The sequence below is a fragment of the Castanea sativa genome, chromosome 12 (assembly GCF_040712315.1).
Source record: "Castanea sativa cultivar Marrone di Chiusa Pesio chromosome 12, ASM4071231v1".
Lineage (NCBI taxonomy): Eukaryota > Viridiplantae > Streptophyta > Magnoliopsida > Fagales > Fagaceae > Castanea > Castanea sativa.
The window spans coordinates 4,961,251-4,977,618 of NC_134024.1; the positions used below are offsets into that span (position 1 = coordinate 4,961,251).

The 16,368-nt window shown below is 31.2% G+C and overlaps 1 protein-coding gene across 1 annotated transcript; it reads left to right on the top strand.

Annotated features, from left to right (window-relative positions):
- Positions 1-1,289: 1,289 nt before the first annotated feature.
- Positions 1,290-5,452, top strand: LOC142618545 (protein BOLA4, chloroplastic/mitochondrial). The gene is made up of 3 exons (XM_075791494.1): positions 1,290-1,682; positions 3,621-3,688; positions 5,045-5,452. Exons 1-3 carry the CDS (start codon positions 1,368-1,370, stop codon positions 5,196-5,198), a joined length of 537 nt encoding a protein of 178 aa, XP_075647609.1. The 5' UTR covers positions 1,290-1,367; the 3' UTR covers positions 5,199-5,452.
- Positions 5,453-16,368: the final 10,916 nt, after the last annotated feature.

Consider the following 16,368-nt stretch of genomic DNA (forward strand, 5'->3'; position numbering starts at 1 on the left):
TCTACGTACAAACATAATCATAATAAATGTCTATTAATAACTATCATAATTATCAAATTTCAAATTAAAAAAATATTATGTTATATTTCTCATGTATTGCATGTGTTGCCAAATAATTTAGAATATTTTAGTAACTATAATGATTAGTCTTTCCTAAATCCTTCCCAAGTATTTTCTATTGTTTTCTTTTTTATTTTTAGGTCATGTAAAGGATATCCTTAGGGCAATTGTTAACAAACTATTTTAGGAAAAGTTTGATACCACTTTTATGAGAAATAGAAAAAGCTGTCAAAATATTAATTGTTTTTTTTTCTTATAAAAACTTTCCTAAAATGATTCACTAACCAATACCCTTAGAGAATATGTTAACATTTCCCTTTATTTATTTATTTATTTATTTTTTATACCAGATAGAATTCTACTCTAACTTAATCTAAGTGTATATGTGTGTGAAACTCTCTCATAGAGATTTGAATCCCGGTCCTTGCCCCCCACACCTCACAAGCACTTATACTTGTGGAGTGACCATCGCACCAATGGTGTGCGGTGGTTTATGTTGGTAAAGTAGTGACGCAAATTGAAATGAAAAATATTGAAAAAGTGAGAAATTGGTGGGAGATCCAACCGGTTTTTCACTTATAAGTACTTTTTCTTTTTCTTTTCATTCATGCAAAATATTGTAACAACTTTTTTTATGAATACATTAATAGGAAGAAGGGATTTGAAGTTTTGACCTTAGTTGTGTATGAAAAATTATATACGTTTTGAAAAAGTTTCAACTTATGGTGTCCGCTTTTAATAATAGTTTTTTATCATCAGACCAAGATACCGATTAGTTTTTGGTGTAGGCGAAAATTGAATTTCAGATCTCTTATACAACCATAAGAGATTTTACCAATTGAGCTAACTGAAACCCACAAAAAAATTGTATACATTAAATTTATATTATTGTGGACATTGAATGTACAAAATTATCATCCCATGGCAAACTTGTGAATGATTTCAACCGAAAGTTTGGTCAACAACATGTTTATGCATAAAACCAAACTAATGAGTCAAATGAGGGCTTTATATAAAACCTTATTCAACCCAGCCTATGCACATCCCACCCCAGTATTTCTATTAGTATGATATTTCTTTCTGGTTCATTACCGGGCCCATCAATACGCTACACTATTTTTTTGGGCCTTGCTCTATCATCAAAACTCAGCCCAGCCTGGCCCGTTAAGACTTCATTCATTCCCAGCCCAAGTAAAAGCCCATATCTCCTGCTTCGTCTTCTTTGCCGTAGAATCTGCCAGCTTATAGTTCAGCAGCCACAGAAGAAAGCTAAAAGCTCCAAACTTTGGGAACCCAAAATCAGAACAATGGCCAAGACGCTGATGGTGCGTCCGTACGTTTTCGCAGCATCGTCACGAGCAGCCAGAAATCTCTTCGTCCGTCAAGCTCAGCCAACGAGACCCTTTGTCTCTGCTGTGCTATTCAACAGAGCACGCACCAGTTGTACCAAGCTCCAAACTCACAGTAATAGTAAAAACAGTGTTGCAGAAGAGTACGGTTGTGGAAATTCATTGGGGTTCTGGTTTGGTCCGGCGAGTGGTCGAAGGTTCAGCACACGGGCCACGAATGTCAACGATGCTGGGTCCATCGACTCGCCTCTCATGCACTCCATGGAGAAAAAGGTTTGCAACTTTCTGATAAATGATATAAATTTTTGATTTTGATTATTGGGTTTTGTGCTTTTATTGTTTTTGATTCTGGGAAATGAAAAAAAAAAAAAAATTAACTAGCTTTGCTTGTTTTAGTTTTGCTATGATAGTTGAATTGTTTGAGAGTGATGGGGTTGTGTTTTAATTATGCTTTTTTTTGTTGTTGGGTCTTCGATATTTGATGCCAATTCTTACAAATTAGAGTTTAATTTGTTTTGTTTTCATCCATTTTTTAATTTTTTATATATGTCTTGAAATGGGTTAAATTGCTTTTGAAGATCAATATGGATGCAATGGAATCTATCTGTAGAATCTCACTATGCTGGGTCAAGCAAATACTTCATTGTGAACTCAAATGGATTTATCAACATGACATGACATTGCAGTTGCTAAATTGTTTTCCAATATGATCTAACAAGGTTCCTAAACAAGAGCTTGAAGTGAAGGCTCTATTGTCTTGCCTAGAAAAAACAATAGCTATTTTGGAAAGGCATCGCCATTTAGGCCATGATTACCCATCTGAATGAAATTTCTGATATATAAGCTCCTAGCTTCATGCTTCATGCTTCATATTATTGAATAATACCACCATCCTTTATTATTGTATTTGTTTTTGGTAATTTACATAGCACCCAATAGGTCCTGGACCTACAACCACATCCTCCATCCTTCCTTATGAGAGGAGGAAGTGCAATTTGAGTCAGAATCCATTGGCACTGGCACAATCCTTTATTTTATTTTATTGATAAGTAAATAAATTCATCAAACCAAATACTCAAATCAAGCACGCAGGAAGAATAACATAAAAAGTGCTAAAGAGAAAAACATAACGATTATTTAGTGCCCAGGGAGTCTGAAATCCAGGAACCCCTCAATCACAAAAGACATTGAGCACGTTGTCATCCACTCATATAAGGAATTCAAAAACAGAAACTTCAACTCCATCATGCTTAGCTTCTAGCCCTGAAGCATCTCGCATTTTGTTCATGCCAAATACTCCATATGAGACACAATGGGACCACTAACCAAATGCCCCTGCTGTTCCTCCTCCCATACAGCCCCTACCAGCTCACCAGAAGTTCTTATACTGAATACAGCACTGCCACAATCCTTTATATTGGAGGAGGTTTTAGAGAAATTTAACAGGAGGATGCAGGAAGAAGATACTGCACTCTTCTATTGGTGTGGAACTGGAGATGGAGGAACGGGTAACTTTTTATTCTGCATACATGTGTGCATGCGTGTGTGAGTGAGATCCATTCTCAGGGGAATCATAGGCTTTAAATGGATTCGTCAATCTAACTTTTCAAGGAAAAAGTCATGTCACCACATTTTCCCACTCTCATATCTGTCATATTTTTCGGTGTGCATGTGTGTGTGTGTGTGAGAGAGAGAGAGAGAGAGAGAGAGAGAGAGAGAGAGAGAGGTGATGAAACTGTTCACTGGCAGAGATCAAAGAAGAACCATGCTGAAATTTCACAACCACATCAGTTGCTATGGAGTTGGACTTGTGGGATAGAGAGGAAGGTTACCTTATTTATGCACTAATTGATGTTGGAGGGCGATACTGATGTGAATTATAACAGTAGCACTCTGTGAAAAATTCACAGAAAAAACGAATAATTTGATGTTGAGTGTTAACATCTACTGAAAAAAAAAAAAAAGTTTGTGTGTCATTTTTTAAGGAAAGCTTGTGTACACCTCCAGTGTATAGCTTTTCTCATCTCAAAGTATTGTTTATCAAAATGAGTCTACAGAGAAAAAAGAAGGGAGGGGGTGTGGTTCTGTTTCTATTTCTTTCTAGAGTTGATTATGTTTGTCCTTCTTAATTCATAGGCTGTTAGTTTTTTATTTCAATAACCATATTACCAGCTCTCTTTGCCAATAATATGTTGCAATTTGCCTCAACAGATCAAGGAACATCTCAATGCAGAATCAGTCACTGTAAGAGATGCTTATGGCGATGGTCGGCATGTCAGGTAAGATCATGTTATTGTTGGCTTATGATTATAGCCAAATAATAATTTTGTTATATATTATTATAGCCAAATAAATAAATGCATGTGAACCACCTTCAATTGATGTTTTTGGGCTTTTGTCAGATGAATTAATGGAATTTGCTTGGTAGAACGATTAATGGAAGTTCTCAGTATTAATTGTTATATATATATATAAATATATATATATATATAAATATATGGTAGTATACAAATGTAGGTGCTTATCCAAACAAATCTGTTGTTAATGATAACATCTTACTTTCTAGGTGTTCTAGTGGTTCCATGTTCTGATTAGCACAGCAGCTTTCTCCACATAGTATGATATAATTTTCTCCTAAACAAGAATTTGGATGAATTGTTGTAACGGCCATTGCCAAGTGTTGGTCACTTGGTCTCCTCAAAAAATTTCAGAAAACCATTGTTCACGATAGATATCAAGGATCTTTCCATTCCTGACATCAGTGATCTTTTTTTGCATGGAAACCTTGTGTTTCCATAAATGCAAACTTGAAGATGATTGACCCTATCTGCATTTCTGTGACTCACTTTTTATTGTTCATCAATGCAATTGGGAGAATGACAATGACAATGTGTTACTTATCAATCATTTAACTTGGAGCAATGCAGGTATAATCAAAATGTTGAAGTTCTACCCTGATAAGTTTGAAAGACCATGCCTTTGCAATATAATTTGATTGAAGTATCACTTAAAGAGTTAGGGCAAATTTGTTTTCTTTATTGTACTTATTGTTTTTATAGTGAATCATTATTATATCCTTTAATCTTGCATTTACAAATTAACTTTAGTGATTCATTGTCTCTCATTTTTCTTTGAGTACGTACGAGAGATGTCTATGTTTGAATATGGTGGGAAAAATGCACTTCTGCCCGTTTCCTAGGCAGCAAATGAGTTTTGGTTCTTGATAATTGTGGAATATTGAGTTTTGGTTGGTGATAATTGTGGAATGTGCTTGCAAATTGCCTATGGTTCAAATGGCACTTCTACCCTCCACGCCCCATAATTATGGGGTGGTGGGTGAGGTATCCCCTTGGATGCATGAGGATATACCTAGCCCCAAAAAAAAATGTGGAATATGCAGGTGAAATTTTTTTTTCCTTCTATTGCTTGTGAGTTTGGGCTTATCAATGTGAAAGGCTTACACTGTTAGTTATGGAGGTACCACCTCTCATAAGGGATGTTTTCATTTATTATTCTATTAAGCTAAGAATTTTCTCTATGCAAGTTACGATAACCCTATCTGCATGAATATCAGACCATTTGGATCATGTGGTTAATTAGTTACGAAACTGATTTATTCTGCTACATGCTTGCAGCATTGATGTCGTCTCTTCAACCTTTGAGGGACAATCGGCTGTTAACAGGCAGAGGATGGTGTACAAAGCCATCTGGGAGGAGCTTCAGACCACAGTGCATGCGGTTGACCAAATGACTACCCGAACCCCCACTGAAGCATCAGCTGAAAAGTGACGCAGCCTGATCAGTAGCTAGACTCCCTTTAATGGATTTCCTGGTTGTAATGAAATGAAACTGTTGCATATGTTGCCTCATGCCTGTTGAGGAGTCCCTTTTATATCTGAACAGCTTTCAGATGACAGGATTCATTGCTAAAATTATTTATTAGTCTCTTGGGATGGGTGGTGACTCCCTTTTTCTCTCTTAAAAAAATTAAATTTTGTACTTTAATCTAGCTTCATCGAAACCTTAAAAAGGACCCCTTTTGATGTCCCTTTTTGCCAATTCTATGCTTTACCTTCTCTAGTTATTACGTGCTGGAGAGTGGAATCGTGGATTTGTGTTGTCAGCATAAGCTTCATAGGTATACCCAAACTAGTGATAACAACATAGACTAGCATCCGTTTGGAACAGCTTATTTAGCTTAAACTTAAAACTTTTTGCTGAAATTGTAGAAAAAATGTTAAAAAAATATTAAAAAATAAGTTGAATAGTACAGTGAGACTTATGAATAGTATTAAAAACAGCGATGCTCATGAATAGTATTAAAAAGTGCAGTGAGACTCATAAATAGTAGCAAAAATAAGCTAAAACTAGAGATAAGCCGAAAAATTCAGCTCATTCCAAACGCACACTTCATCATCCAAAAAATCCCACACCAATCGATTTCACTGTTCACAAAATTCGACATCAATCACTCTCACCTTGTTGTCAAATGTCCTCTACTTGTGCCTTAGTGACTGTTTGGATCCACGTATCTGCGTCCACATTTGTGCGTTTGCGCGTTTTCTCCTTCTTCTTTTTTTTTTCTTCAACGCTTATGAACAGTAACCAGTATTGTTCATGCACGTGATTACACTATACAAGAGACAAAGTGACTGTTACACACTTTTCACGCACAGTTCATGGGACCCACAAGCACTTCATTCAGAAAAAAAAATTATTAAAAATGAGTCTCACGATACTATTCACACATTTAAAAATTATTTTGCTACAGTGTTTTTAGTTTTTATTTTTCAGCAATAAGTTATATCCAAACAGATCCTTACTCGCTGAATTTGTACAAATACATATTGATGATGAAGCCCATTTATATGTGCATCATGGTTTTTTTTTTTTTAATAACCTTCTTTTTCTTTTTTAATTTGTGTACGGATTTTTTAATTATAATAATTTGTGTATTTGAAATATATGTTTGATTGATATGCTTATTATTAAATAAATGTATTTAATATGTTTGTGTGAAATATAATATAAATAAATAAAAATTATATTATTTTATGTAATAGGAGTATGAGAGTAAATCCATGTAAACTATATTTTTCTTACTCTTATTTTTCTTTTTCCTAACCAAACAAAGGAAATTTATGTTAGTTTTCCTCCATTTCATTTTTCCATTCTCCTAACCACACTAATCCTCCATTTCATTTTTCCATTTTCCTAACCAAACGTAGTGAAAAATTAAATTATTTTTTATCCTCTCAGTTTTTACTCTCCCAATATTTTTCATCCTCCCAACAAAACAGAATCTATGTTACCTAACATAGGTCCGTCTTTGGATATTAAGGTATTGTACCTTTTTTTTGTAAGCACAAATGATTGCACTATAACAATGGTGTACCATTCCAAATAAATATCTTTCTAAGATGATGACAACTTCTCAGGTTTATATCTTTTGAAGATGATAAAAACTTCTCAGGTTTATGTATGGCTAACCTATATGATCTTTGGGACTAGGTGTGACCTTTTTAGAAAGTATTGTCCTATGAAAAAGTGGGCTTGTATCTATAATTGGGGCACTAGAGTTCTTGGTGAGACCTTTTTAATACTCTGTTTATTGACGCTAATTTTTATATGGGATCTCCACACTAATAACACTATCATCCTAATATGGAATTAAAATCTTCACCTCCCTCGTTTATTAAAACTAATTATGATCACTCACCATTGTCAGATCTTATTTGAGTAAATACATTATCACAGATCCAAGTCACTTAAACATATTTTCTTTGATATTGATGACAGAGCTCAAGATCCTCTCTAAAGAGGATGAAATTGTATAAAATTCAAATCTCTCTCTCTCTCTCTCACACACGAAGTTATGTGTTGATATTTGATATTCTTTTTCTTTTTCATATTTTGTGAAAGAACAAAACTTAAATTACCAAATAAAAAAAAAATCTGAATTCAACTTCTTTTTTCAATTTGTTAATATCATAAATTTTGCTTATCTACTACCTTTTATAAAATTGAGCAAGTTGTATATTATTGAGTAATTGAAAGAGCTATGAGTTATATATATATATATATATATATATATATATATATATATATATATATATATATATATATATATATTGCAAGTCTGTGTTCAATACTTCCTGTAAAGTTAATATGATATCACCACTGGAATATGTCACCTCTGCCGGGACAAATTCCTGAAAGGATGTTGCATTACTGGATTTTACTCCAGAAGATGCGCCTTCATGCATTACAATAGGGTATCCCGCTGGGAACCTTTTGTCTTGAGGAAAGTCCTGTGCAGGTGCTTTTCCCTTGTCCTTCTTCTCTGCCAAAGAAGGTAAGTGCTTTAACTGTGGCAAATTTGGCCATTTCAGTAAAGACTGTAACCAAAAGCCTGGTAAGTTAAAAAATAAGTTGAACATGTTAAACATTAATAATAATGATCAAAATGAGTTATTTCAGATTCTTGAATCTGCTGCTTCAACTGATTCCTTTGAAGAGGACTTTTCCTCCTCATCTGATTCTGATTATCACTCCCGTAGTGATGTTTCTAAATCTCCTAATATTAAACTTGGATGTAGAGATTCTTGTTGTAATGTGATTAAATCTGTTAAAATGTTAACCAAAAGTAAAAAGAATGATGATTTACTATTAACAATGATAAGTAAGATTGAAGATCCTAATTTACAGAAAGATTATCTTGATAAGTTTTTGAAAAACTTAACAAAAGAAGATAAGGTTAAAAGACCTAATTCTACAATAAGTTTTGAAGAAACCTTGAAAAGATTTAATAAAAATAAATCAAAAGAAATAACTATTAATGATCTTCAACATGAAATAAAAATTTTTAAACGAGAAATAATTCAATTAAAAAATGATGTTAAAACTATTAAACATGATAATGATCATCTTAAACAAGAATTGTTAATTCTAAAAATTGATAAAACTATGGATAAGTACCAATCTGATGATGATGAGCAAAAGGACGAAGATGAATCCGATCAACCAGCTTCTCCTTCTGGTAATGTTTCTGATCGTACTTTGATTAATTTGATTGATAATCAATTGTCTCTTGTTAAACATATGCTACCCAAATGGTACACTAAAGTCAAAATTGTTATTGCTCATGATTATGCTTTTGATGTAGTTGCTATGATTGATTCTGGTGCTGATGTTAATTGTATTCAAGAAAAACTGATTCCTTCTAAATATTTTGAAAAATCTACTGAAAGATTAGTTTCTGCTAATGGAACAAAAATGAAAATCAAGTATGAATTAAACAATGCTCATGTTTGCCATGATAATGTTTGCTTTAAAATCCCCTCCGTACTTGTTAAAAACATAACTGATAAAGTGATTCTTGGTTTGCCTTTTATTGATTCTTTGTACCCTTTTCTTACTGAAGATGATGGAATTACTACTGATCCTTTTGGACAAAAAGTAAAATTCAAATTTTGTTCAAAGTTTGAAACTCATATTGATAATGTTAATAAACATCTTAGCTTTTGGTTAATTACTACTACTGTAATTCAAAGATATATATATATATAATTTGATTTAAATTGAGTATTAATATGACATTTATAGTATAGATTTTTAGTTTTAATCTATTATGAGATCATTTTTGTTTTAGTGAAACTTTTAACTTTTTATAAACATTTGAATTTTTATTTAATACACTAGATGCCGCATTTATTAAAGAAAAAAAATTTTGAGAAACAAACACACAAGGGAGAGAGAAAAATGTTCTAACATAAAGGCACACCACAACTCCACTCAAAAGTCATGGTAACTTTTAAGGGAGGGTGGGGCAAGTTATACTACACACAACACACTCTCTTAAGCAATGTGAGACAATTACCCATTCTTTTTTTTCTTTTTTTTCTTTTTTTTTTTAGAAACAAACACACACACACACAAGGGAGAAAAAAATGGGTTCTAATACAAAAACACACTACAACTCTACTCAAAAGTCATGGTAACTTTTATTATTAAAGAAAAAATTGACCCCGCTAATAAAAAAGTAATACATCAATCATTCATCATTGTAGGCCACTATTATTCTAATTAATCTCTATTTTCTTTTAAATTTATATGCCATGTAACATTTCACTATTCTTTCTTATCCCAAAGATCAATAAATTACATATTATAAAACAATAAAAAATAACAATAAATTTAAAGAAAAAATATTTTACTTAAGAAATTATGGGAAAAAAAAAAAACATATTGAACACATAAACTAAAAAGTGCATTATTGGAAATTGGTTGAGAAAACATAAAGCTACTTAGACAATATTTTATTACTCATAATAAGTAGGTTTTTTATTTTATAATTTATAATGAAATTTATTTAGCTAGATTCCTTAAATATAATTTTATTAGAACAACTAAAATTTTGTCTTGCATAATTCCACAAAAAAATAATGAATTTAAGTGGAGTTTTTATAAAATTTGTATAAGCTGCTTATAATTTTTATTACTCTTTATTGAATATAACAAATTTTTCACTTGTTTTTGCGCTCCATTTGTTTCGACATTAATGTTTTATGAAAAATGAGTATATAAAATAAATAAATAAAAACATTTTCTAGAAATTATGTCATTTTTCTATGTTTGGTAGCAACTGTAAAAATGAGCTTTACTCATCTATTTCATATGGTGTGAGATAAAGTTGTTTTATGAAAAAAAAAAATTAATGGAAAAAAATCTCAAAAACAAAAGTCATGAGTTTTACATTGATCAAAGATTTTTTTTTTACCTATTTTTTTATGTTACCAAATACAGGAAAACATGAAGAATTATCTTCACATAAGGTTTTTTATCAAAACCTTAATTTCCTTAGTCCTAACAGAGCTCCATCTCTGGACTTGATAGTGCAACTCAGATACGAAGGCAAAGAAAATTTGAAGTTTGTACAATATATTAATACAATGTGAGATGAAACTCATTTCTTCCTTTCTTGTACAATCAACTGAAATATTTGCATCTTCTATAAAAATAAAAATAAAAACTGAAATATTTGCACAATGATGTAGCACTAAAATATTTCCAAAGGATTATTATGGGTGCGTTTGGATACCGTTTATTTTGTTAAAAACTGAAAACAATAAAAATAATAATTTATTATTACTGATCACACTAAAAAATACTGTTCATATGCATTGATGCACTGTTCATGTCTCATGAACAGTGCACCAGGTGCTGGTAAAAAAAAAAAAAAAAAAAAGGCTAAAACGCCAAACGTGGACGCACTAGACGTGATCCAAACAGGTACTATAAATAAATAAAGAAAAATGTTTCTAATAGAATCACGTCTAGCGTTCACGTCTCTTCTCCTCCAACTATCAAATTATTAAAAAAAAAAATAGTAATAATATTATCAGAAAATTAATTAAGCTGAAACGAAATAATACCAACAATATTGAGCTTGGAACCTTCACTTTAGTATTCTACATGATGTTTGTCTTTAAAAATCAATCTTCAACGTATATTCATCCATTGTGTCGCCTTGATGGTCCAGAAGGTGGAACTGGCTTTGGTTTTTTGTGAGGGAACCTAAATTTTGGGGGATGAGGAGATTCATGATGGTGGTGACAGTTCTTGTGGCATTTATGGTGGTGGTAGTGGTGGTGGTGGGTTAAACGATAGATTATGTATTTTGCTCCATTTCCTAAGTGGGGGACAAGGTAAATAAGCAAGAGAAGAATTAGCACAAACTGTTTAGAAGCCATGAGAGCAAAGATTTGACCTTGATAAGTACTGCTTATCAGTGTTATGCTTGCATGTATATATATATATATACTGCTGTAAGAAAAAAAGTGAGTGATAAGTCAAAGAAAAAGAAAAGTTGGGTTCATATGGTACCTTAGTTTGGGAGATTGAAAATACAGAAAAGAACAAAGTGAAAGACTCAAAAGGTAAAGTTGTCCCAAACGATGCACTAATTGGGGGGTCTAAAATGTCAAAGTTTTGCAGTGTAACTGACATTGTTAGAGCTAAGTTAACATTGTTTTTATAGAAAATTAATATGGTTTTGACAAAAAGGTAATGAGAATTAAGGTGAGAGTATTAACTGAGGCAGAAACGGGTTTGCGAGATTGCAGGTGGGAATAGATGAAAAGTGTTGGAGCATCTCATTTATAGGTTTCTTACCTTTTATTGGACTTCTCTCTCTCTCTCTCTCTCTCTCTCTCGTAAAAGTCATGATTTTACATGAGATATGGGGTATAGCTAGAGGTGTAATAAATTCATCAGTTGCAATGACAATAAAATAGTTCACACTACTTTAGTTTCTCTCTCTCGTAAAAGTCATCATTTTACATGAGAAATGGGGTATAGCTAGAGGTGTAATAAATTCATCAGTTGCAATGACAATAAAATAGTTCACACTACTTTAGTTTACATTTCTTTTAATAAAGGGAAGTCAAACTCAACCCTATATAAATAGTTGGCAAACAAGTCAAACTCGAGCTCATCATTTTAGATGAGGTGCAGTTGTAGGCGCTGCTAGACTAAGCGGTCTTTCTCTAAGTTTAGTTCACCATTATATATATATGTGTGTGTTTTTCTATAAAAAAAAAAAAAGTTTAAATTTGAAATTAATTCATTAGTATTGGGGTTGGCGAGGCCATTTAGCGTAGGTTTAATGTAAGTTTAACTCATCACCGTGGAAAGTGAATTGCTTTCAAGATCCCACATTTTTCATTTAGCCAAAAAAAAAAAAAAAAAAATCTTGTGGTATTTTTCAGTCCTTTGACAGTTTTGGTAGCTTGAGAATTTATTTTATTTTCATAATTGCAAAGAACATCTCACATTCAATATCAACTCAAACCAAGTTTGGAAGTTTGTTAAAAGCATTTTAAGGTTTTGGGTAATTTTTCACATATAGTATAGGCCTCTGGTTTCTTCTTTTATAATTACTAGCATGTAACTTCATGCAAACGCATGGATGCATTTAAAATTAAACAAAATATTTATTATAAAAATATAAATAATTAGTCAAATTAATTTTTTTTAAAGCATGTAACACATGCATTCATGCATACATATAGATACATTTAAATAATTAGTCAAATTAAATTTTTTTTAAAGCGTAACACATGCATTCATGCATACATATATATACATTTAAAATTAAACACAATTTTTATCATAAAATATAGATAATTATTCAAATTATTTTTTTAAAGTAAATGTAATTAGTCACATATTAAAATTCTTACCAAAATTGGATTATAATTTCAAATTCTAATTCAATTTTCTCTAAGCATTATCTATTAATATATATATATATATATATATATATATATATATATATATATTGATGACTTATAAATTTGATTTTTTTTTTAGTTATATGATTATATTTTTTATGGTTTATTATATTAGACTCCTCATTTTCTACACTAAATTAACTAATTTAGCACAAAAATTTTAAAATTTAGATTAGATGGGACACGTGACACAAAATTATACTCTAATTAAAATTCAATTTTTACACTAAATTAACCCACTTGGCACAAAATTCTAAAATTTAGATTAGATGAGACACATGACTCAAAATTTGACTTTAATTGAATTCTAATTTAAAATTTAATTAGATTTTCTCTCTGTTTTACCTATTATTATATATATATATATATATATATATATATATATATATATATATTATAGAATTACATTGTGTTGTTAATATAAATCTTACATTATAGACTAAATAAATGTATACAATGTTCTACACATTTACAAAAAGTGTGTAATTAAGAATTTTCCTTATTTTATTTTATGAAAATATTAGCCTTCTTCTTGCTAATGGTCTTATGGTCCAATGATATATGGCCCTACCTTATGCGGTTTAATTCTTTACAATTACATTTAGAAGAATAAATTAAAATCTAAAATAAAAAATCTGAAAACAAGCCTTCCTATAATTATTTTTATATACAAGTATTACACCCCCTCACTTTCATAAATATGAGTTCCATTTGTGGGACCCACACGTGGGCTCTACTCTTATGTGAGAAATAAAAGTGTAGAAAATCAGATGCGCGTAATAATTTCACCTATACTGCCATGATAGATCACATTTTAATTCATCCTAATTTGGTTCTCTCATTTCATAGATATTTGGTTGAAACTATCTCAAAATATTAAGCCTTCTTCTTGATAATGGTCTTATTCTAATGATATTTGGTCCCACCTTTTTTTTGAGATAGTTTCAACTCACAACATTCATTCCTAATGGTCTTATCATCAGATCAAGACACCAATTAGATTTTTATGTAGACAGAGATTGAATTTCAAATCTCTTATTTAATCATCAAAGACTTTATTAATTGAGCTAATTAGAATCCACAATATCTAGTCCCACCTTATGCGATTTAATTCTAGGGTTCAATTCTTTACAATTACACTTAGAAGAATAAATTTATTAAAAAAAAAAATCAAAAGTCTAAAAACAAGCCTTCCCATAATTATTTTTGAAGGGATAAAAATAGGAGACGGATCTTTCCTCCGGACTTGAAGGGACAGAGAGGAAGAAGACGGATTAACACCGTAGGAAATGCGTATAGGACGGTGTAGGTCATTGAGTATCCGTCATATATGGATTGGTTATAAATTCTTAGTTGTATGTCACCTGATATGTTTGAGTTGACTTTTGCTTTATCTCCATGCAAGCGTGTACACTTGAAATTCTTACGTTACACGTTTGTTCATAATAAGAAGACTCCTATATGAAAAAGAGTTTAAGAAGGAAGTTGTATCTTAAAAGGAAAGGCAATTCTACGTTAATATAAATACCCCAGAAACCCTAAACATCAAGGTACGCACAATTGACTCAACCCTGGCACTCTAGGGTTGTACAGAAATTCTAACTTGACCTTCGGAGGGTTTTTGCCTGGCACCACACCGGTGCTCTCTTTTAGGTCTTTTTGTTTTCTCTTTGCAGGTGTTGTCTCGAATTGGAGAGTGCTTGCAGCTTATTGGTGATTTTTTCGACTTCATCAATTTTTATATACAATGTATTACACCCCTCTCCTTCATAAGTACAAGTTCATGTGTGGGACCCACATCTGGGCTATACCCTTATGCCAAAAAGAAAAGTGTAGAAAATTGGATGCGCATAATAATTTCACCTATATTGCCATGATAGATCACAATTTAATTCATTTTAATTTGGTTCTCTCATTTCCTAGATTGTCTATAATAAAAATCGTTAATACTGTTGGAATGATCATATTAAATTAAAGCACTCAGTAAATGTGATACCCTGAAATATAATTATCATATCGAGAATAAATCTTTTGTTCATGTATTGAATCGTATCGTGGGAGAGCTGAGCTTGCAAGTGTGTCTGGTAGGGAAAATAATTGAAATAAATCTTGGCTCTCTGATGAGAAGTGCAAAGAGCTGTTTTTGATTAGTGTGGTTTACGGGATGAACCAAAAGACATTGAGGCACACAAGAGTTGAACATCAGTGTCTTTTGGTTCATCCCATTAATCACACTGACAGCAGAGGAGACTGAAGCTTTGATGAATAAAATCCAGGGATTCTGTTTTGTGTTAGTAGGAATTGTATTAGTGTGGCTGATATTGTATTAGTGTGGCTGATATTGCATGAGGAGGTTCCTGCCATTTTAAGAGATGCTGTTGTTAATCTGATTTAGTCAAAGTTTCAATATGAATAAATTTGCTATCAAAAGACCAAACCTTGAAAATTAATAAAATACTATAAATTCATATAATAATTATACATATATAGAATCAAAGTAAAGCATTTATACTCACTCACCTCTTACCAATCATTTTTAGTATTTTATACTTTTTTTCTAGCTTCATATTTGACTTCATTACTTTTTTTGGTCATAGAAAAATCTAGAATATTTTCAGTTTTTAGAATCTCTTACATTTTTCCATTGTGTATAAAAGATTATAAACACTCTCAAAACAAGTGCTAGTTTTACACCAAAAGTAACATATACAAACACGAAAGTAATATATAGACTTTTTTAAACAGTTTTTTTTTCTAGCTTCGTATTTGACTTCATTACTTTTTTTGGTCATACGATTTTTTATTGAAAAAAAAAATCTAGAATATTTTCAGTTTTTAGAATCTCTTACTTTTTTCCATTGTGTATAAAAGATTATAAACACTCTCAAAACAAGTGCTAGTTTTACACGAAAGTAGTATATACAAACACAAAAGTAATATATAGAGTTTTTTAAATAGACTTATAATATATTACACAACCAGAATACCACTACAAAATAGCCTAACCTTTGTAGTAGCCTGGGGTTATAATAATTATACATATATAGAATCAAAGTAAAGCATTTATACTCACTCACCTCTTACCAATTATTTTTAGTATTTTTATACTTTTTTTCTAGCTTAGTATTTGACTTCATTAGTTTTTTTGGTCAGGATTTTTTGTTGAAAAAAAATCTAGAATATCTTCGGTTTTTAGAATCTCTTACTTTTTTCCATTGTGTATAAAAGATTATAAACACTCTCAAAACAAGTGCTAGTTTTACCCAAAAGTAGTATATAAAAATACAAAAGTAATATATGGAGTTTTTTAAACAGATTTTTTTCTAGCTTCATATTTGACTTCATTACCTTTTTTGGTCATAGGATTTTTTATTGAAAAAAATATAGAATATTTTCAGTTTATAGAATCTCTTACTTTTTTCCATTGTGTATAAAAGATTATAAACACTCTCAAAACAAGTGCTAGTTTTACACGAAAGTAGTATATACAAACACAAAAGGAATATAGAGTTTTTTAAACAGACTTATAATATATTACATAATCAGAGTACCACTACAAAAGGGTCTAACATTTGTAGTAGCTTGGGGTTATAAGGACTGAAACTTTAACACACAACAATGTGAGATAAACATCCTTTTTTTTTTTAGGAAACAAATATACTTAT

Coding starts and splice junctions, on each gene's coding strand:
- LOC142618545 (XM_075791494.1), top strand. CDS start 1,368: ATGGCCAAGACGCTGATGGTGCGTCCGTACGTTTTCGCAGCATCGTCA. Junction 1,683..3,620: donor TGCACTCCATGGAGAAAAAG/GTTTGCAACTTT, acceptor TTGCCTCAACAG/ATCAAGGAACATCTCAATGC. Junction 3,689..5,044: donor GGCGATGGTCGGCATGTCAG/GTAAGATCATGT, acceptor ACATGCTTGCAG/CATTGATGTCGTCTCTTCAA.